This window comes from Podarcis pityusensis, assembly GCF_964106645.2.
Source record: "Podarcis pityusensis genome assembly, chromosome: 3".
Taxonomy (NCBI): domain Eukaryota; kingdom Metazoa; phylum Chordata; class Lepidosauria; order Squamata; family Lacertidae; genus Podarcis; species Podarcis pityusensis.
In genome coordinates, this window is record NC_138026.1 from 65,585,488 (window position 1) to 65,607,937 (window position 22,450).

The 22,450-nt window shown below is 41.8% G+C and overlaps 1 protein-coding gene across 1 annotated transcript; it reads right to left on the reverse strand.

The window, feature by feature from the left end:
- Positions 1 to 1,694: 1,694 nt before the first annotated feature.
- On the reverse strand, positions 1,695 to 21,747 carry KATNA1 (katanin catalytic subunit A1). The gene is made up of 12 exons (XM_080998573.1): positions 21,598 to 21,747; positions 21,100 to 21,191; positions 14,222 to 14,395; positions 12,603 to 12,760; positions 10,193 to 10,376; positions 9,013 to 9,134; positions 7,041 to 7,146; positions 6,110 to 6,268; positions 4,826 to 4,952; positions 4,204 to 4,338; positions 3,625 to 3,751; positions 1,695 to 2,044 (listed from the first exon to the last, which is right to left on the reverse strand). Exons 3-12 carry the CDS (start codon positions 14,390 to 14,392, stop codon positions 1,846 to 1,848), a joined length of 1,488 nt encoding a protein of 495 aa, XP_080854699.1. The 5' UTR covers positions 14,393 to 14,395; positions 21,100 to 21,191; positions 21,598 to 21,747; the 3' UTR covers positions 1,695 to 1,845.
- Positions 21,748 to 22,450: the final 703 nt, after the last annotated feature.

Here is a 22,450-nt window from a genome sequence, read left to right on the forward strand (position 1 = left end):
GGGGGTGGTTTATTTCACAGAGTTGCTACACTACCCTTCAGCATTACTGCTCCGAACATGCCTAACAAAAACACACCAGATGTATTTAACTGCTTAGAGGCGAAGAAAGCAGCAATGTAAAATAAATTCTCAGCAGCAGATAAAAAACCCAATCACAGATTTAAAAAGCTTCAGGATTGTGTTGAAGGGACGCAGGTGGCGCTGTGGTCTAAACCACTGAGCCTTGGGCTTGCGGATCAGAAGGTTGGCGGTTTGAATCCCCGCGACGGGGTGAGCTCCCGTTGTTCGGTCCCAGCTCCTGTCAACCTAGCAGTTCGAAAGCACTAAGTGCAAGTATATAAATAGCTACTGCTCTGGTGGGAAGGTAAATGGCGTTTCCGTGCGCTGCTCTGGTTTGCCAGAAGCGGCTTAGTCATGCTGGCCACATGATCTGGAAGCTGTCTGTGGACAAACGCTGGCTCCCTCGGCCTATAGAGTCGCAACCCCAGAGTCGTCTGCGAATGGACCTAACAGTCAGGGGTACCTTTACCTTTAGGATTGTGTTGAGGAGTGTTGCTCAGCGGACCGTAAGGAGTCTGTCAACAGAATAGGGAGGGAAGCAGCATCTCCTCCCCTGCACATCCCTCCTAAGTTAGTATGGAGGGCTGGGGACTTTCCAGAGCAGATTTGGAGAGAGGAAGGGAAATTGCTTTGCTCCTTATTCTGCTGCTGGAAGCCTTACCTTCAGCCAAGCACCACCACTGAATGATCAAATGCTACTTTGGGGGCTCTTTCTAAAGCTGAAAGATGGCACATAAATGCCTTTATAACATGAAAGCTAAAAGGCCTGGGGAAATAAAAAATATATTTGCTTGGTGCCAGAAAGATAACGGAGGATGCAACAACTGAAAAAAACCATATCCTAGCTGCTACCTGCATTACCTTTGGAGATGGGAGGACCCAGGGTGATCTCAGCATGAGAGCAGGTTCATGTAGCTATCAAGCCTATGACTTCACATGAAAAGAATGCCTTCAAATATTTTATATTGAAAAGCATTCCATTTTTGAGATAACTGCCATGCTAGAACACAAAGCACTACATATTCATAATACTGAAATGCTACTGCTGCTTGGTGAATAAGGTCTCCAGAGCAAAGTGTGAGACAAGGCAAAATATTTATTTTCTTACCAGCACCATGTTACCCTTTATATATTGCCATTGGTTTTCTCCTGTGAATTCTCCTTGTGCCATTCGTGTTTCCCAGCACCACCTAGCATTGATTCCCATTGAATGTTTATGTAATTCGCTAAAGTTACAGAATTAGGGCACTGTTAGTGAGTGGTTCCTTAGGCTGTATGGATGGGAGATTGCCTGTTCCTGATGGATTATATACTCTGAAGGAGCAGGTATGTAGCTTGGGGGTTATTTTGGATCCTTTGCTGTCACCTGAGGCTCAGGTGGTTCACTTTTACTTATCATTAAAAGTGTAGGCAAACAGCAAAGCAAGCTTACTCTATTTGAATATAAAATATTGAAAATGTGGATCTATGTCAAAAAGTTTTCACCCTGTTATCTGTAAATAGGTACGTATAACACTTCCCAACTAATACTATTGCATTAGTTGGGTGCATAGATGGAAGTAAGACTAGTTTACATGCAAATACCTTGTGCAGAGAACAGAAGGGACAACTGGTGCAAGAGGTAAAAAATGAGCTGCAGTTTAAAAAACTAACTTTATTAAGGATATTGCTGTTAACTGTAATTACAAAAGTTAAAAAATAGTACTCAGTGCCCTGTTGCACTACTTTTTAATTACTTCTGGAATTGTTTGAAGACTTAAGGCAGATATCTCAAGGTAGGAAGGCTTAGCATGATCCAAATTCGAATATCCATTTCTCATATTTTTCAATGTCCGCAGCAGAGACTGACTTCGAAACTTTCTTTAAAGCCATTTCAAAATCTTCCATTGTGGTTGGCATGTGCATTTCATCTCTGGAAAGATTTCGGATTTCTTCTGGTGTCAAGCCTTCAATACGCCTTCTCATAGCCATTAGTGAAGCATCCCTGTTGGTATCCAAGATTGGACTTAATGAGAATACACAATGCCACTGGTCCTAAGTAAATGGCTAATAGTAGTTGTAGATGAACACTGACATGCTTAAAATATCAAACAGAGACTGCTTGGAAAGTTTGACCTTCCACACACAAACGGAAACACATCTGAGGACTTCGTACTGTACCCAGTACTACATGGATAGGGAACCTGTGGCTCCAGATGTTGGAGTCAGTCCAGCAACATCTGGAGGCATGCAGGCTCCCACTTCTACAACAGTGGATTAATAACAGTTCAGTAGATCACATAAATCTATTGCAGTAATTTGGAATCTGAGACCCAGCTTGAAACCCCAGCTTACAGAGACACCTTTTTATCATTCTTTTCTCTCTCTGATCATGCATGTCTTATCCTTTGTACAATGGTATTTCGGGTTACATACGCTTCAGGTTAGACTCCGCTAACCCAGAAATAGTACCTCGGGTTAAGAACTTTGCTTCAGGATGAGAACAGAAATCGTGCAGCAGCGGCGCAGTAGCAGCAGCAGGAGGCCCCATTAGCTAAAGTGGTGCTTCAGGTTAAGAACGGACCTCCGGAACGAATTAAGTACTTAACCCGAGGTACCACTGTATATTCACAGAAACCGCTACACATTTTTGGCATCTCCCTTTAGCAAAATGTCACAAGAATCCAGGAAGTTGCCTTATACAGAGTCAGAGCATTGGTCTATCCAGCTCAGTATTGTCTACACTGACTGGCAGTGGCTCACTAGGATTTCAGATAAGGGATGTTTCCAACCTAGGAATTTATGCATTCAGAGCAGATGCTTTACAGCTACAGCTCTGTCAAATATCAAAACTGCCTTCAATGGGAAGACAGGAATTTCGGTATTTCAAACAGTGACACTGGCTAGGCTAATAGATGACAGAAGGCAAGGGGTGTGGAGTCATTTTGGAGGGGCCGATATGGGCATTACCCTCTTCATTTTGCAAGGGCTGAATGGATTCAGCTACTGAGAAAAAGCACAAGTAGTGCAGTTGAGACAGGTATGGGGTTAGAGAAAGATTTACTGAGTGAGGCAGGAAAAAAATAACGGAGAGGGAGTAGAGGGGAGTGGAAGAAATAAGAGAAGGTAACTGATGTGGATGAGGAAAAAGTGAATATGGCCAGAGAAAAAGGATAAAACAAAATGTAGAGTGGAGAGGAACAATACATGAGAGAAGTGTGCACCAAGAAGGAAAATACCCATCGTGGCAGAGAATGGGGACTAGGGGGAAATGGTATACAAACCTGCCATTCCCCAAGTTCAAGGAAAGCAGAGAAATAGGTTGAATCTGTCTGCTTTCCTTGAACTAGAGGAGAATGAAGAGGGAGAAGAATAAAGACTGCCTGGCTGGGAAGTAGTTTCAGTATAATATTTTTTTTATCAAAGCAGTAAGCCAGTGGACAAATGGCAACATTAATGTATTTTCATAAACAAATTTTGGATTCCAATAGAAGCCCCAATTAAATGATTATTCATTCAAATTTCTGAGCAGGTATGCTTAAAACAGGCCTTAATTATTTTAGAAGTGTTACAGTTTTAACGTACCTGCACACATTAGTAATGTCAGCCCCGGAATAACCGTCCATATTTTGTGCTATATTGGCAAGGTCAACATCATCAGCAAGTTCCAACTCTCGCAGGCTTATTCTTAGAAGTTCTTCTCTACCTTTGGCTAAAATGGAACATTTTTAAAAAAGTAACAATATAAATAGTTTGAACCACATAGTATAGTTACTAACTTTCAAAAAATGCTGAGGCTTTCAAAAATGGGTTCCTAAACATGCACTTAGTTCTGCTTTTTGCCACCCGAGAATCTTGTGTGCCAAAGTTTACAAGCATCAATCTACCAAGGAAGGGAAGTGATTTTCACTGCAACCCAAACTGCCACCCTAATCACAGCTCTGGAGGTTCAGGGGACTTCCCAGGGGAGAAGGGAACACTGTCCCTTCCATAGAAGGCAGCACAAACCTGGGATTCTACTTCTTGGGGGAGTATTTTCCCCGGAGGCCACTTGGAAGCACCACCCCTATTTCCCAATACAGTCCTATACCAAATTCAGGTTCAGAATTCAAAATTCAGGATAAATAAAAAGGTTGGTTTCCCCCAAAATGGAAGTTGTTCTACCTGATGGCAAAGGAATATAAATTCTCTTCTCTAGCCGCCGTCGTAAGGCCTCATCAATATCCCATGGGAAATTAGTAGCAGCTAGTACCATAACCATTTTGGAAGGGTCGTCATTTTCAGAAGCCCCTCCAACACCTAAATCAGAAGGAAAGAGGAAGTTATAAGGGGAGGTCACAAAATTCTGGAAGCTATCCAAAGTTAAAGCCAATGTGAATTTTAATCACCTGCATAAAATGGCAACAGATTTGCACTGAACAATTTGAATAAAGTGTCTCTTGGCTATTGAAGCAGCTCCCCCTGCTGCTGCATTTAATTACTAAAAAAGAAAAAAAGAGGAGCAGAACGACTAAGACAGCTTTGTAAAGAGGGAAAACACTTTTCAGAAGTCTATCCACTGGTCTGCAAAATTAAGACTGTTCAATGATTCCACAACCACAGTAATTCAGACAGTGCTACATCCACATGATACACGTATAGCACAAAGCTACTACTCTAAACAGTCATACATAATTTCTGATCCAAAGCAGAAATATTAGTACAGTGTTGCTACGTTAATGTCACATCAAAGTTCCTACTTTGAGCTCCACATCTCTTTAACACAATGTGAACTGAGCTTATTTACCATCCATCTGAACGAGTAATTCTGCCTTCACCCTTCTGCTGGCTTCATGCTCCTCAGAAGTTCCTCTGCGACTACAGATAGAATCGATTTCATCTATAAATATTGTTGTTGGTGCATAGAATCGAGCCTGGAGAGACAAGATGAAGGAACATCAATTAAATCACCAGAAGCACCGCTGAGCTATGTTTAACAACTTACTTCACAAAAAACATGGCATATAACCTTGAAAGTCCATACAATTACAGTTTTTCCCTCTCAAGTCAGCAGCCAGCACCAGATTTAGGGTGATTCGGGTAGTTCCCCTGCACAGGTTGCCGAGCCGAGGGGGCGCATCATCATCATCATCATCATCATCGCTATATTTATATGGGTACCTACTCAAAGGTTTTTTTTTGGGGGGGGGGACAATGCCAAATTTTGCCTTTGCTCAGGGCACCATATTACTAAAGTCTACCCCTGAAGCAACAATCTTGGGTTCCCAGACACTGGACTTCAACTGCCATTCCTAGCCAGCATGGCCAAATGTTATGCATTAATCCAACATCCAGAGACCCAACAAACTTTCAAATAATATTCTGGGCAGCATGCAAGTGGGCTTTGGAGTGCTTCATAATAAATTTAAAAAATCGTCCAGTAGCACCTTAGAGACCAACTAAGTTTGTTCTGGGTATAAGCTTTCGTGTGCATGCACACTTCTTCAGATACTTTTAAATTTTTTTTGACTGCGTCAGACCAACACGGCTACCTACCTGAATTCATTCATTAAAAAAGTAATAGAAGTTATACATTAACTTGAATGGTATGAAACCAAGGGAGGTGCTACTATGCAATTCACTGCTAAGTGACAAAGCAACCTGTAAGACTTTAATGGAGAGGGGTGGTGTGGGAATGAGGCTGGCTACACACACACACACACACACACACACACACACACACCCCCTCTACATTTTGTGATGCAACTGCATCATGCTTGTCTGGTAAAGGAGAATAACTCATTGCAGTCAGATAGGACTGGTACTGCGTTAAGACAAAATTATGACAGTACAAGGAGTCTGGTCCACGATAGCTCAACGCTGGTCAGGCCTGCTCAACTGACCAATGTAACACAACAACCATTACATACAAACATGCATACCCTTTAGCTGCTGTACAACTAGAAGTCTGAAAAAAGCTTAAATATAAATTTCAGACGAGTAGCCAGGTTTTTGAAACACCTGTATATTCTAGAAACTATTATTCATCCAAAATATATATCAAAGAACCAACAGTGAACTCTAAAATCACCATTTCAAATAGAAGTCGAACAAGTTTTTCAGATTCTCCTCTGTATTTTGAAGTAAGTGTTGACGATGATATGTTGAAAAAGGTTGTCTTGCATTCAGTAGCTACAGCTTTTGCAAGAAGCGTTTTTCCAGTGCCAGGAGGACCAACCATCAAAACACCCTATGTAAAAGAAAGGAAGTCCAAAAAAATGTTCAGAAAGTTTCTCATTTGAGATATCTAGAACACATTTTCCATGGGAAATTGCTTTAGAACTTCCTTTTCTCCAAATGTGCTTTAATATCATGTCTAAGAAAATGGTATCCTAGCTCTGAGGATCAGAACAGCAGGCATTCTTACATAACTTGTTTACGTATCCAGATCACTACACATTGCATTCAGTGGAATTGTGATATATTATATTTTGCTCTTGGGACGCGGGTGGCGCTGTGGGTAAAACCTCAGTGCCTAGGACTTGCCGATCGTATGGTCGGCGGTTCAAATCCCCGCGGCGGAGTGAGCTCCCGTCTTTTGGTCCCAGCTCCTGCCCACCTAGCAGTCCGAAAGCACCCCTAAGTGCAAGTAGATAAATAGGTACCGCTTTATAGCGGGAATGTAAACGGCGTTTCCGTGTGCTGCGCTGGTGCTGGCTCGCCAGAGCAGCTTTGTCACACTGGCCACGTGACCCGGAAGTGTCTCCGGACAGCGCTGGCCCCCGGCCTCTTAAGTGAGATGGGCGCACAAACCTAGAGTCAGACACGACTGGCCCGTACGGGCAGGGGTACCTTTACCTTTATATTTTGCTCTATTGCTAAAATGTGAGAAATTCTAGCCATACAATAATTGCATTCAGATTTTAGGTTAATACTATCTCATCATTTTCTCTTATTAAAATTGTGCCCGATCAGGACATATGAAAACATTATTAATTCAAAACTAAATTGCATGATTTTACCTTCCAGGGCCTTCTAATCCCCTTAAAGAATTCTGGCATCCACATGGGTAAAACCACCGCTTCTTTGAGCAACTTTTTAGCTTCCACTAAGTCAGCTATATCATCCCTGTTTAAGAAAAGAAATTAACAGATTATGACACACTAGAAGCAACTAATTACTGTTCCTTTCAAGAGTCCCTATCACAGTCGGACGGTAACCTTGGGTTAGCTTCTAAAAGATGCATTCCTACCTGCAGCTGAAACTTTCTATGACTCTCTACAGAAGAATATCAAATAAATAGTTTCCCATTTGAATTCTATCTGCTCCCAGGTGTCAGCATTCTGTTCCAAGTAAATTTGCATGATCTGTAATTCTGTTCCAGGAGAAAACTATCAATACATCAACACACTTGTTGTTTGCACAAAATGTTCTTTCACATGGAAGTCTATCATAAAGTTGTTTTTAATATAAAAAGTTCAGGTGTTTTTTTTCCGTTTAAGCATTTCAGTAATATTTATCATCCCTTTAAGTAACCTGGCTTAAAATGCTCTCTGAATGCAGGCACCACATTGAGTTAAATTTTGACTTTTTAACACACCAAGTTAAAATATGATTTTATATATAAACCAAGGGTAAAAGTGATTAGAGGTGAAGCTTTATAAATACGTGCATTTGTTATACAAATTATAAACATTCAAGAAGTCAAAAACCACAGAAAGGTATTCAGTGGGTGTCCCACTGCTGACAGAAAAAATATATTAGAAGACTGAGCAGGCTGGCTGTTTCCAGCAATTCCTCCTCCCCCTGCAGCCCCTCAAACCACCTCCTCCTCTAGAGAGTTTCAAAATATAAATTAAGTAACAAACAAACAAACAAACAAACAATCAATCACAACCACAACCGTTACATTCTAAGTTATGGAGAAACATTATTTTGTACAGTATGTGCCAGCCCTTTCTTTGGGCACAAGTAGCCTAATATTATTCATGTTTACTCAGCAGGGCACATTCCTCAGGATTTAGTAAGAATGAAGTGTTTCAGTATGAAGGAATTTGCTTTTAAAGTACAGGTTCATAATAGAAACAGAAACCAATCCACTGGTTGTATATGGCAAGTAAAGACCAAGGAAAGCAGGCAATTTGCTTCTCTAAGTCAGAAGAGTGTTCTCCCCCACCCCCCTTTCAGGCATTGAACAGGCCCAAATACAGACTACACAAGCTCTAATTTTAAGATGCACAAACTCATTCTCCCACCCTCACTGAAAACTGGCTCATGTAATATTCTAAGAAAAATTCTGTTGAGGCAAATTGACCATCTTTTCCAGGGATTCTTGGTACAAGTGTATATGTTAAGCTCATTTTATAACATTCTTGCCTTATGTATACACAAAGGAGAAAAATGTTAATTCAGATAATTAGCAACTCTTAACAACTGTTGACTAGCCCACATTGGGACAGTAGTCATTTACGCTTCAGCCACTAAAACTACATCCTGTTCATAGCAAATACAGGATGCCAGCCAATGAGGGAATGGCCACTCAGCTGGCTATGTGGTAACAGGATTGCTTCTAAGCAAGGAAGTCTGTATAGCAGCATTAGTTAAGAGTATGCTTATTATTCTTTCAGACCACTGATGTTGTGGTATAGCATCTAGTTGTGTACCATTATTTTGCTGTTCCTGGCTGCACAGTAGGTATGATGTAGTGATATCCCCTCTATAGAAGCCTTGTGCTAGATTCAGCTGAATGATGCAAATAAGTTGGCAGGTCACAGTGGACAATATGTTGCACTGAGCTAGGCCTGATACACTTAATTCCTTGAATGTAATATCTTGCCGTAAACTGAATGAAAAATATTATTAATGGAAGACCTACAATCTGTTGTCAGGTTAAATTTAATTTTTAACCAAGCATTGGCATTACCCTCTTTAAAGGACTGAGCTTACACACATACTTCCCAAGTAAAAAAAATTACAGAGATGGGTTACACTTACCATCGAACATTGGGATTTTGGGAAATGATGTCTCTTTCCAAAGCTTCTACTAAGTCTTTGTCGTATCCAGTGCTATCAAATTTCTTTGGCTCAGATTCTGAAATGTCAGACGAGGGCTTATTCTGCATTACAAACACAGTTTGCATATCAAACCTACATATGTTATTTTTAAATTGTCCACACAATGAATCACTATACCTGGCTTAATGCCCTCTTAATTATAATAGAAGCAAGGGTCCTGTAGGCAAAAGTGGGCATAGTCTACACAGCTTACAGCCGCACCAGAATAATGCAAATTCAAGATGGAAATATGGCACTGGGTGGAACTATTAAAATCATCCCCAAGTGCAGGTTAGCTAATTCAGAAGTCAGCTGAGCCATGAACTGATCTGGCACCTTGTTATAATAAATAATTCCGTTACTGAATTGTGGCATTAGGTATATTTATATAGCATTTTACAATGGAAATGTTTTGTAAAAACACCCATGGCTCCACCCAATATTATCAAAGGCTGTTTCTCAGATGGAAGGACATAGTGGAGGTCTCTGCTAGTGGAAGAGGGGGAACCATTTTTACCAACCCCATTGATCCCTTCCCCAAAGATATATTCTGGAGCGTTGAGCAGTGCTGGAGTGCCATGGTGGGTGTTGGTGAAAATGGTCCCCTTCCATTAACTGAAGCCTCTTCAGTTAATTAAAAGTTCTTCCGTGAATGGAATGACTCCATCCATTTGCAGAAACCACAGGAGAGGGGAATGCTCTTGTGCTCAAATCCTGCTTACTGGTTTCGCACAGGTAGCTATTCAGCCACTGTGAGAACAGGATACTGGACTAGATGGGCCCTCGGCCTGATCCAGCAGGGTCTTCTTATGCTCTTATGAAATACACTATAGCCTTCAGACTCCCTGAAAGGAAATTCTAATAATATTCATCTTTGTACCATTTGACAAAAACGCCACGTTTAGTTTCATTAAGGCTGCAATTCTATACACATTTACCTGGAAATATGCACTACTGAATGTAATGGGGCTTCAAAATTGACATGTTTCAAACTACTCTTCCCTAAAACCTTAGACCTCCTGCCTCTTGAGAATGTTGACAGTGTATATGAGAGAGATCCAAATGGGAGAGGGGCACTTCTAAGAACTTGAAAAGCTAGCTTCACATTTTAGACACTTACTTTTTCTTCTTTTATTTTATTCTGCGGATCCTTCTTTTCCCGGCCACGGATTATTTTGCCTTTATCGTTAGAGCTTCGGGAGGAGGGACGGCTGGAGACTTTAGGCGCTGCACTCGCTCGGTTATTTTGGCTCCTGCAATCACTGCAATGAGCAGACTGACGTTTCCTGGCTCCTGGTGAACTTCTGGTTAGTTAGAAAATGTAAAAGAGAAAACTGTAATAAAGCTAAACTAAAGCAGCTTTCAACATAGGGACAAGTGCATAAGCATTTTGTTTGGACCTATGAGGATCTGAATAGTTTACATTATGTTTTTATATATATATATAATATTTATTGGAGTTTACAATAAGAATACATGTAACAGACAATATAGCAAATATCTTAACATAGTTTCACATTTTTTTTTGGACTTCCTCACATCTCCCGCTCCCACTTTCATCGTTATAACTTTTTAGCAGCAATTTGTTATCTTATTTGCATTCTTATATCCCTTCTATATTTCATAGTCTTCTAGTTCTCAAAAAAAGAGTTATATTTTCTCAATCTCTCTTATTTTCTTAAATCATCTAAGTTAGTGGTGCTCAATTATTTATGATCTAGCATCCTGCTTAGCATTCACTCAAATTGCAATGTTTTTGTAAATAGTTCTTAAATTTCTTCCAATCCTCCTCCATCCTCTCTTCTCCCAGGTCACGGATTCTGCCAGTCATCTCAGCTAGTTCCATATAGTCTATCAGTTGCATCTGCCATTCTTCCAGTGTGGGTAGATCTTGAGTTTTCCAGTACTTTGCGAGAAGTATCCTTGCTGCTGTTGTTGCATACATAAAAAATGTCCAATCCTTCTTTACCACCCCTTGGCCGACAATACCCAAAAGAAAGGCCTCTGGTTTCTTAGTGAAGGTATACTTAAATACCTTTTTCAGTTCATTATAAATCATTTCCCAGAACGCCTTCACTTTAGGGCAAGTCCACCAGAGGTGGAAGAATGTTCCTTCACTCTCTTTACATTTCCAACACTTATTATCAGACAGGTGGTAAATTTTTGCAAGTTTGACTGGGGTCATGTACCATCTATATATCATTTTCATTACATTTTCTTTCAAAGCATTACATGCAGTAAATTTCAATCCAGTACTCCACAACCTTTCCCAGTCCTCAAACATAATATTATACCCAATGTCCTGTGCCCACCTTATCATAGCCGATTTGACCATTTCATCTTGTGTATTCCATTTTAACAGCAAGTTATACATCCTTGAAAGTACCTTAGTCTTTGGTTCTAACAATTCTGTTTCTAGTTTCGATTTCTCCACCTGGAACCCTAGTTTCTTGTCGTTTTTAAAAACTTCTTTAATCTGAGCGTAATGTAACCAGTCTCGCACTTTATCCTTCATTTTCTCCAAACTCTGCAATTTCCAATTGTCTCCATCTTTTTCTATTATTTCCCAATATTTAGGCCATTTAGCCTCCATATTGGGTCTTTTTCGGGCCTTAGCTTCCAAAGGTGAAAGCCACCTTGGAGTTTTATTTTCCAGCAAGTCTTTATATTTTGTCCAGACATTAAACAGTGATTTTCTGACAATATGGTTCTTAAAGGCCTTATTTGCTTTAACCTTGTCATACCATAAGTATGCATGCCATCCAAAAGCATTGTTAAACCCTTCCAAATCCAACACGTCAGTGTCTTCAAGAAGTAGCCAGTCTTTTAGCCAGCAGAACGCTGCGGCCTCATAATACAACTTTAGATCTGGCAGGGCAAAGCCCCCTCTTTCTTTCGCATCAGTTAATATCTTAAACTTAATTCTGGGCTTTTTGCCCTGCCAGACAAACTTAGAAATATCTCTCTGCCACTTCTGAAAGCACTCCGTCTTGTCCAAAACCTGAAGTGTTTGAAACAAAAACAACATCTTTGGCAATACATTCATCTTAATAGCAGCAATTCGGCCTAACAAAGAAAGTTTCAATTTTGACCAACTATCTAAGTCTCTCTTGATTTCTGCCCAGCATTTTTCGTAGTTATCCTTAAATAGACTTAGATTTTTTGATGTTATGTTTACCCCTAGGTATTTTACTTTTAAAAATATGGAACGCTTCACGAATTTGCGTGTCATCCTTGCGCAGGGGCCATGCTAATCTTCTCTGTATCGTTCCAATTTTAGTATATGTGCTGCCGAAGCGAGCACTGAATAGTTTACATTATGGGGCAATAGATCTTAGGAATCCCGCCCCCCCCCCGGCAAGGTCTGTGCTGAGGCTTCATGTGGACTGCTAAGGTATATTTACCGGGGACAGCGCAGCATGCTTTTCCCCCCGACTTAGGAACTGGAACCGGTGTGTGGGCCTCACAGACATTTTAAATGTAATGTTTTGGGCTTCCCTGATCCACTTTACACTCTCGGCGTCTCTTACCTACGTTCGGCAGGTACAGGCAGGGACCAAACTTCTCCATCATGAGCCGGTAATTCTTGCTGCGCAGCTTTCAAAGGCGTGCTGTCTAATTTAAAGCTTTCTAGTGTTTTCATGATATCCTTCACGTGCTTCGCTTCTACACTTATCTCCTGCCTAACCTGATTGAAAACACGAAAAGTATAGCTTTAACAGGTAGAAACGTGTCCCTAGCTGAGCATATGTACCTTAAAAAAAGTTCTCCATTAGAAGTGCTAGAGATGTTTAACTTCAATTGTTTGCTTTGATTTTTTTAATTGTTTGTTTTGATATTGTATCAGTCTTTTATTTTTATCTTTATTTTGGATGAAGGGGCCGTTTGGAAGTTTTCAAGATAAATATGTTGCTTTATGGGAAGTTGACCTGGTCCTCCAAAGATTCCCAAATCCTGCACCAAAATGGGGAACAAATGCACCACTACATGCTTGACTTTTCTTTCAATGGATCTTACATGCAAACTTTTTTATGCTTAAAGTTCATTCCAGTCCACTTCGTACTGTTTGCAAACTTATGCTGAGTAACTTAGAAGTTTGTTTGCATGTTCCATTCCATATTAAAGGTACAGTATTACTTCTCTGTGATAGCTAATCTTAAGGATCGCCCATATGCTAGGTGCCCTTTAAGGTAGTTATTCCAGAACAGACTCCTGTAATCTAAATTTCATAGCAGGCACAGTAATGCACCACAGAAGCCCTCGCACTGGTGTTTACTGCAGGCCTTTCAAGGTTCCTTGGGCCACTGCAAGATATTCCAGTACTAAATAAGCAAGTCATAATGATGAACTATTATTCTATTTATATCCCACTTTACATATTTCTATTCCAGAGGCATATGTAGGATTTCCAGATGGCCTCCCATCCAGGCATTGATCTCAGCAAGGTTGCCGCATCATGTGCCTTTGGAACATACCTTTAGTACTGAGAAAGAATACAACTCCCAGTGTGGCAGGAGCAAATTCTCTGACAGGAAATTTCAGATGATCATTCACATGGAAGAGCCACGATATGCCAGAAAGGTCACATTTTTTGTGCATAAAGTTGTGTTTTTGAAAAACATTAAGGGAGAGCATTCATAAATGCAACTCCTCACCAGTAGTCTGAAGTGATACATTCCAGGAAGGGCTCAGATGTCCACATGATAGTGATTAATTAAGACAATTCATCAGAACAGTAAGTTTTAGATTAATCAACTAAGGCTGCAAATCCAAACTCCACATACCTAGGAGAAAACCCCACTGAATTCAATATAGGACTTGCTTCTGAGTGGACAAGGTTTGGCTTGAACTTTAATTAAGCGCTGGCATCAGATTTTAATCAGTGCTGAGTTTATTTTTGAGGCTTTTTAATTATTAAAATAATAGGTAACTTAAAATTAAAGGTGCCATTTTCTCTAACAATTAGTAGCAGCTTTTCTTTAGTAAGTGTAAGTCAGGAATTCACCAAGAGGAGGCTTTAGAAATGTGCATGTTTATAAAATTTAATCAATCTGTTGTAAGCAAATTATTATCAAGCAATTTTTTTAAGCTAAGGACCTTATGAATTAAGTGTAAGTAAGAACCAATCAATGGAAAAAGGATGACCCACCTGTTGCCATTTCTGCTGGAGGTATGTGTCTTTGACAGAAGAGAGGTATTTATTCATTTGGTCAAGTACTCCCTGGTAATAGACCATTGCAGAGTCATAATTTCCCAGCAAGGCGTACTCACGGGCCAGCTTCACATTCTCACTTATCATGACAAGACTCATGGTCAACATAAGCTGGGGAGGAAAAAAATGCTGCAATTGGAATATACAACAGCTGGGATATAAAGAAAACCTGTCAAATGTGTAACATGGAAATGTGTAAGAATGGAAAGGTTCTCATGCTGTATTTCAATTTTTTACACTATGTGAAATAGTCTTAGTACTACAGAACACTTACATTTTGTAACAAAGCCATCTCTCTCAAAGACCTTTGAATCTATTGTGAACATAGCTGTTGTCAAATAGTCATGACACAAGCATTACTCAATACATAGTTCAAGCATGCTCAGTTTCATCTCCAAAGAACTATACTTTAAATAATGATAGAAGCTGCACATAGTCTGTAGATTTGTCATAATTTATGTTAGACTGTTAATTGTGAATAACTAGAACATAAACTGAATAATTAAATTATATGGTATATAGAAATCAGACACATGGCTTCCCCTCCAGTCCCAGTTTCATTGCTTTGTATTATTCAAATTCAGAATCTGAAAGATTTCCCCTACCAGTCTTAAAGCACCTGACTTGCATACAGAAGGTCCTAAATTTAATCCCTGGCATTTCCTGGTATGGCTGAGAGACACAGGTGCAATCTACACACACATAAAAAATGTTCTGAAAATGCTTTTTAAAAAGCATTTAAAAAATACATTGAATTTTCCATAAGGTTCACCACTGCTATATAGTGTCACATCGTATATTGCACTTAAAAAGTTTTATTTGCAGCTATATAGCTGAGTCCACAGAGTGGCCAAGGGCTTTCAAAAGAATAGAAGTACATGATGGGCAGAAGATGTTCCATTAAAGCCAAATAAGGAAAAGAAACCATACTTTTCCTCTTAGAATACATTAAATATCCTGGGCTGCCCATATGTATTACAGAAATGCTATCAACAGGAGGGAGGCTGATGGAAGGAGAAGACACACTGTAGTTGCCCAATCGCATCGTGACTTCTTAATTATTATAAAATGTTCTCTCTTTATATCACTTCAGAAGTGCTGTGTGCCTGACAGTGCAATTCTACACAAACCTATTCAGCAGAAAGTGCCATTGAGTTAGTTGGAATCTACTCCCAGCATTCCAAGAGTTCACCCTTAGAAAACCTAATGTATCTTAATGGCTCATTCATAAAAGATCATTGTTCTGGTGAGACTTAAATAAGCAGCCATAAATGTTACATTAAATGTTCTGCACTATGTTCTAAGTAAATTAATCTGGTTATCCATGGAAGAGGGATTTAGGATAGAATTACACTTAAAAACAAATGCAGGATCATTTCTGCAGCATTTTGTGTTTAGTGAAAATTTTACTCTTTTGATTTCTACTTGTTTGTAGGTAACACGAGATTAAAACTCAGGGAATGACTCTCACTGAAGTTGGTAAAAGCTCTCTGCTTTATCCCTTTAAAACACATTTCACTGCGTCAAGTGTTGCTATGAGATTTAGTACGCAATCCATTCAGAGCTACATGTTGAAACTAGTTATGGGTAACATTTCTGGCTACAGAACTTATATTAATAGAAACTCAAAACACGCTGACATAACTGGCAGTAAGTAGTGCAGGGTGCGGCAGCAAGTTTGCAGCTTCCCCTGCCGATAACACAGGGGCCCAAACTACATTGACCTGATAAACAGCTATTAGCTGTACATTCTACTGATCACCATGTAATTTTTAGAATTTTATTTTATGATATTGGTATATAATTTTGATTTTAATATGTTTTGATTATTTTGTACACTGCTTTTTTTAAAAAAAAAATTAAACTTTTTAAGTGTCTTAAGCTTAAAAAAAAGTTTAACAAAATTTCATTGAAGATACCAACCACACTAAAATTAATGCTAAAAGACATTGCTTTGTTTAGTATGTGGCTCTTTAATGGGATTTACTTTGTGTACAGTGCTCTCTCATTTCAAATACTCTTCCTCTGGTTTTCTCCTTGCTTATCATTACTACCGTTTCATTCAGTATTATCTACTTCCTTTTTTTTTTTTGCCTGCCTATGACTTTTCAGAGCACTCTTATCTCTTGTTCTTTACTGCAAAAACCGAACTATAATATGCTTTTAAACTCTGGAATCCAAAAAACCCAAATCTCCTTTATGACTTGCCATTACTTGCTTAATTGTTTTCATCATCTTGCTAAACTTGTAATTTCAAACTAGTTTAGTCATCAGCTCGTACTAGCAAACAAGTGTATCAGGTATGAGAACCATTTTTACCCATCCTAAACATCTATGAGAAAGCTTGCTGAAATCTTGGAAGCATGTTTTCTCACACAAGTTGTGCACTAAAAACTTCACAGCAGTTTCCAAGACTTGTAACTTTTAACAACAGCACTAACAGAAGCTCAGCTTCCAAAGAGAAATTATGAAGCTTATAAAATGCATTTCCAGTCATGACATCATACTTTAGCATTATGATTTTTATTCAAACCATCTATTTAAATATATATTTTTTAAGTGTGTTTGTGTGCTCTGCTGCTAAATGAATCTCTCCCAAAACAATACTTGGGCTGGATCGGGTGTGGGGAGAAAGCGGGCAAGTGCCCCTGGATGGCACATTTGGGGTGGCTTCAAAATTACTGGGTTCAACACGCACACACACATCAATGCTGAAAGGAGCGAAAGGGCAGGGAGGAGCCTCTCACTTCACATTGGGTCTGGTCTGTTGGGCTGGCAGCAGATGGCAAACAGCAGCCAGGCAATGCAAGCGTGGCAGCAACAGCAGCAGTAGAGCCCAGAACCTTCCCTGCCATTTCTGCCTTGCCTTGCCTCACTGTTGCCTGGCAGCCCTTGTTCCAAGACGCAGCAGGTCCCAAGGCAGACAGATGGGCAGCCCTCCTTGTTTTCCTCTTCCTTCCACTTCACCACTACAGATGCAGCTGCATCCCTTGCTGGAAATGCCCAGGGCAGCACCCACAGATATGCTGTAATCAAATGCCTCCTTTTTTCTCCCACCCGATCCTCAGCTTTCAGGGTACACACCCCGCCACAGGAGATGGGTCCAGATAAGCGCCTCTGCCTCCTTTGCCTTCCAGTCACCTTCTGCTTCCTAGTACCCACTGCACCAAGAAGGCAAGCACATGAACCCTGGGCAGAGCAAACCAGGAGGGTGGCCCCCTTGCAGGCACTCCCCTATATACTGGCCTCCCATTATGCTTTACAGTTAGTAACCTGTGTGTGGATGTGTGTGGGCTAATTGGGAACACTGACAGCTTCATACATCTAAGAAGAAAGAAGTGTATGTAACTTGATTTCCTGTGTTGGATGGTCCTGGCTACTAAACTATACATTATTATTATTATTTAATTTTGCTTTTAATTGAATTTTAAATCTGACAGTGCAGTATAAAGGAAACTAGCAACTCATTTTCAAAGCTCCCTTTCCTTGACTTAACCCACCAACCTATATGAGGCCTTTTTAAAGCATTTGTCTTTAGGGAGAATGGGTGGCACCCTAGGACAAAAAACAAGACTTTTGCACCCTATGACAAAACTTGTAGATCCAGCACTGAACAATACTACATAAGGAGAGTGTTGCTTCTGAAATGACAGTTCAGAATTCTGCCATCTGCTATAGAGTTTCACTGTTAATTTTGAAAAGTTATTTGTAAATGGTTAACAGGGATAGAGAAAAGCATTGCTACCTTCATCCCCTCTGATATGCATGTTACTTTGTCCATTCTTTTACTCTAGAACAGGGGTAGTCAACCTTTTTATACCTACTGCCCACTAATGCATTTTTCTTGATGGTAAAATTTCCTTACCGCCCACCAGTGCTCAACGGAAGGAGGATTCAGCTTGTGCCGTAGAACCCCCTACCGCCCACCTAGAATCCTGAAATGCACACTAGTGGGCGGTAGGGACCAGGCTGACAACCCCTGCTCTAGAAAACCAGAGCATTATGGGCACAATGTACCCAAAGTCCCACCAATATCAATTTTGAGAGAATTAAAACACTGAAATCAAGAGAAAATGCTTGTTGTCATATTACAGCTTGTTACACTATGCTAGTTTTGACCTGTTTGAAGATTGTTTATTATGCTCCTGTACACTTAATAGAACCAGAACACTTTGTTGCCATTATTAGTTGTACATATAATAACAAAAATAAAATATGGACTAAATAACAACTCTTTAATTACAATGTTACCACTTTTTAGAGTCTGGGTGCCTTCACTGAGAAATGTATACCCCTCTTTGCATCTTTTAAAAAACATGTTAGTCCAGTAGTAGTTGGTGGGGCAGGACCAACCTGCCTCTGCTGACCCTCTCAGTAATGAGCAGTGACCCAAGTGTTGAAAGGCAAGATAAAAAGTGAAGCTTTACCCTGTTCTGCTGAGCACTATTGTCTTAGCCGCAAGAGTTATACCCAGATCCCTTGGAAAAGTGAAGAGTATGGGTGTTCTCTCTTGGGTCTAAAAAAAGGTGTCTAAAAACCAAGATGACCGCTGGTTTAGGGGGACTTGCACAAACCACAGCAAGACTCAAGCTCATATTCCTCCTTTCCTCTTCCTGTGTAACCGGGAAGATGACCTTCTGCTGAACCAGGGATAACCAAAGAGGTGCCCCCCAGATATTGCTGGACTACACCCCCGCCCCATAACCAAATGTCAGGAGTGATGCAGCTGTAGCCCAACATCTGGAGGGCAAAAGACTGGCTACCCACAAAATTTCAACAGATGCAATAATTTTATCAAGACCAAATGCTCATTCTTGCAACCTTCAGGAGCAGACCCCAAGTAATCATTTTACATTAGCTCACTTGCAACAACAACAGCAATAATGCACAATCCTGATACTGAATTCTCCACTCCACTCCACTCCACTCTACAGGGCAAGAAAACAATGAAATATTTAGTCCTATAAACACCAGCATTGTTTCTAATATTTATATACCATCCTTATTATCAAATTTCAGGGCAGCTTATATTGAACGTATTTAAGAAATAACACAAAGCATTAATGCAACAATAACAGTGGGAAAATAAAAAATATTTCACAGAAAGCTAGGTGTTTAATAAAGGAAATGCTTGATAAAAGTGGTAGGTCTTAAACAGATACCAAAACACAAGGTTGGTACCTGTCATACTTCAGGAAAGAGTGAATTCCAAGAGCTGGGCATTGCACCAGAGAAAGATCTCCCCCTCGGTGCTTCAGGATGCATGGAATGACTAGGAGGGCCTGACATGGAGAACTCAATTAATGGACAGGATGATATGAGAGAAGGTGCTCCCTCAAGTAACCAGGCCCCAAGTTGTTCAGGGTCTTATATGTCAATAAGCACCTTGAACCTGCCCCAGTGTAACATGCTCAATGGTAGGCAGCACCATTCAGCAACCAAACCACTGAGTTAGCCGCAGGTCCTAAAGCAGCAACAAGCAGAACACACGAGCACATTGCAGTAATCCAACCTGGAAGTTAATGGTGCATAGATTAGCCCTGTCCAAGAATGGCTATGGCTGGTGCACCAATCAAAGCTAGGAAAAGGCACTCCTAGCCTCTGGGGCCACCCACGCCTCCAGTAGCAATGATGGTTCAAGGTGTAACCCAGAGTACACACCTGAACTTCCAGGAGGTCTGCAATGCAGTCATGCAGCAGCTGTGAAAATAGGCAACTTCCATGCTAAGTATCATTACAAAGGAATGGAAAATAAAGATCTCAATATCATAATGCCATTATACAAATCTAAAGAAGAAATTATAAAGATGCATAAAATTATGTATTGTTACAAAAGCTGGGTGCCTCCCACTCTCTGCTGAGCAGTGGCAAGAGCTCATGCTCATGGGGTTCCAGGCACTGTGGTCCTTTGAAGAACTGAGACATGGTGGAAACTGTCGTGGCTTCAGTCTGCATGGGAGGAGTCCAAATCTTACAGCATGGTCATTTCAAGAGGGCTTGTCCCTGCAGCAGTGAAGCCCTGGAGTCAAGGCATCTCCCTCAGCCAACCTGCCCAAAGATGAATCCTAGTCTCTCTTCCTCCTTCTCCTTCCCAGACTCCTTTTTCCTGTCACCTCAAACACAGTCACCCTGCCAACCTTCCAAACCCCAGTCTCTGTTCACAACTCAGGGCAGGGGGGAAGGACAGTTCTCTTGCATTGCCAAGTTATTTTAATTAGTGGGCCACTGTTAAAATATTGGTCAGATATCACTGGAACTCTATTGTTCCTTAATGGCCCTGTTTTGAATAGACTAGCCCAGAAATTCCTCTGCAGTTTGCATTTCTCCTTTCACATCCCAAATAATCAAAATATTACCAATTATTAATTTCTAGGATTTGTGGGGCGGGGAGCACTCCCAAATCTATAACAGTATAGTATGGAGAACTAGCAGACAGAGAAAAATTTTCCTTCCTCTCTCATAACTTGGGAACATCCAATGAAGTTGAATACAGGAAGATTCCGGACAGGTAGAAGAAACAGCTTCTTCACACACAGCACATAGTTTAACTATGGAGTTCACTCACACAAGAGGTAGCATCACCAACCTGGATAACTTTGAAAGAGGATTAGACAAATCCATGGTGAATAAAGCTTTCCATGGCTACTCGCTACAATGGCTACTTCCACTTTCAAAGGCAGTATGTCTCTGAGCACTAGTTGCTGGGAACCCCACTCCTATGGCACAGGGAATAAAGAAGTCCGTCCCCCCCCCCCCAAACTCACGATGATGTCCCCACTCCGCCCCCAACCATACAAAAAGAGAGACTGACTTACTCCAAAAGCAGGTGTTGTTTACTCCGGAAAGCAGTCCAAGGAATGGCAGGACGAGTAGCCCGACAGTGACGTCTCCCGCATCACCTGAAATCCTAAGAGAACACGTAACTGGGCAAAGGGCTCTCCAGTCACCCGCGGGATGCCTCACACGGGCAGGTGCTGGGGGGGGGCGGGAAGGGAAGGGAATGCAAAGAAGGTCTCGAGCAGGAGGAGGAGACGAAACAGGGTCTGGAGCCGCAGGAAACCGGGACCTGGGGACGCGGGCGCCTCCCCTCGCGCCTCTTTTCGGGCCTCCTGGACGAGGAGAGGCTGCCCAGCAAAGCCCATTCAAAGCCCTCCCGCCAACGCCGCTCGGGGGGCGACATCCCACTCCGGATGCTTGGGGGGGGGCAGAAGGCGCCCAGAGAAGACGCCGAAGGAGGCGGGCGGCGAGGGAGGGGGCGCTCCGGGCTCAACGGACGGGGAAAGCGAGGCTGGCGGAAGCGGACGCTCACTCACCTCTTCGGCGCGCTCAGCTCCGTAACGGCGGCGACCGCGGCGGTGGCGCTAGGGCCCGACTCATCTCAGCGCCGCCTCCCGCCCACTCCGCGCGGAGGCACTGTCGCTAGCGCGCAGGCGCCAGCTCTTGTCCCGCCCCACGGCGTCCTAACGTCCCTACGCCCCGCCCACCGGGCGGTTCTTTTTTTTCTCGGGACTCTTGAGTGGCGTGGGATTCTTTCCCTCCTTCGTTCATTTATATTCTCTCCTCCAATCAGAACTCGCGGCGTCACTGCTGGGCGGGCTCTTCTGCCCGCTTTTTCTTTTTTACTTTCTTTCCCCGCCTCCACCCGCCACATTGTTTGGTACAAGGATCCGGCTGGCTTGTCACTTCTCGCTCTCTTTGGGAAGGGGTGCTGGTGGTCCCCGAACTCTTCATGTCAGGGACGGGGATCGCTAGGCCGAGGTGCCTTCTCGGAAGTCTTTCCCAGCCACAGCCTCACCCTGCCGCTTCACCCCTCGCTGGCCCCGCTTGGCGCCCGCGCCTTCTCGCCTGCTTGGAATGTGCCCTTTATCTCTGACAAGGCTTCTTGCACGTCTGAATGCAGGATAGAGAGCGGGCTGAGTGTGTACAAACTAGCCTACTGGAGCTGCCTGTCTGCCTTCAGGCACTGCAGTCATCTGCAAGGGACTCCCACAGGGCAGGGTTGATGTTGCCATGTCATGTTTGCAGACGTCTTTGTAAGGCAGAGTTGGTCTGCCAACAGGTTAGTTGGTGCCTGTAACTATGACCCTGAGGGGATCCTGCCATCTTCCATTTCGTGAATATGACCAAGTCAGCACAGACGTCACCGAAACAGGAGTGCGAACATGC

What these genes read in the sequence shown, in the direction of transcription:
- KATNA1 (XM_080998573.1), bottom strand. Translation starts at nt 14,392, where the DNA reads ATGTTGACCATGAGTCTTGTCATGATAAGTGAGAATGTGAAGCTGGCC. An exon ending in TTCGACTTCTATTTGAAATG is followed by an intron (nt 4,953 to 6,109) that starts GTGATTTTAGAG and finishes TTGTCTCTCCAG; the next exon opens with GCTCGATTCTATGCACCAAC. An exon ending in TTATATTCCTTTGCCATCAG is followed by an intron (nt 3,752 to 4,203) that starts GTAGAACAACTT and finishes GTTCCATTTTAG; the next exon opens with CCAAAGGTAGAGAAGAACTT.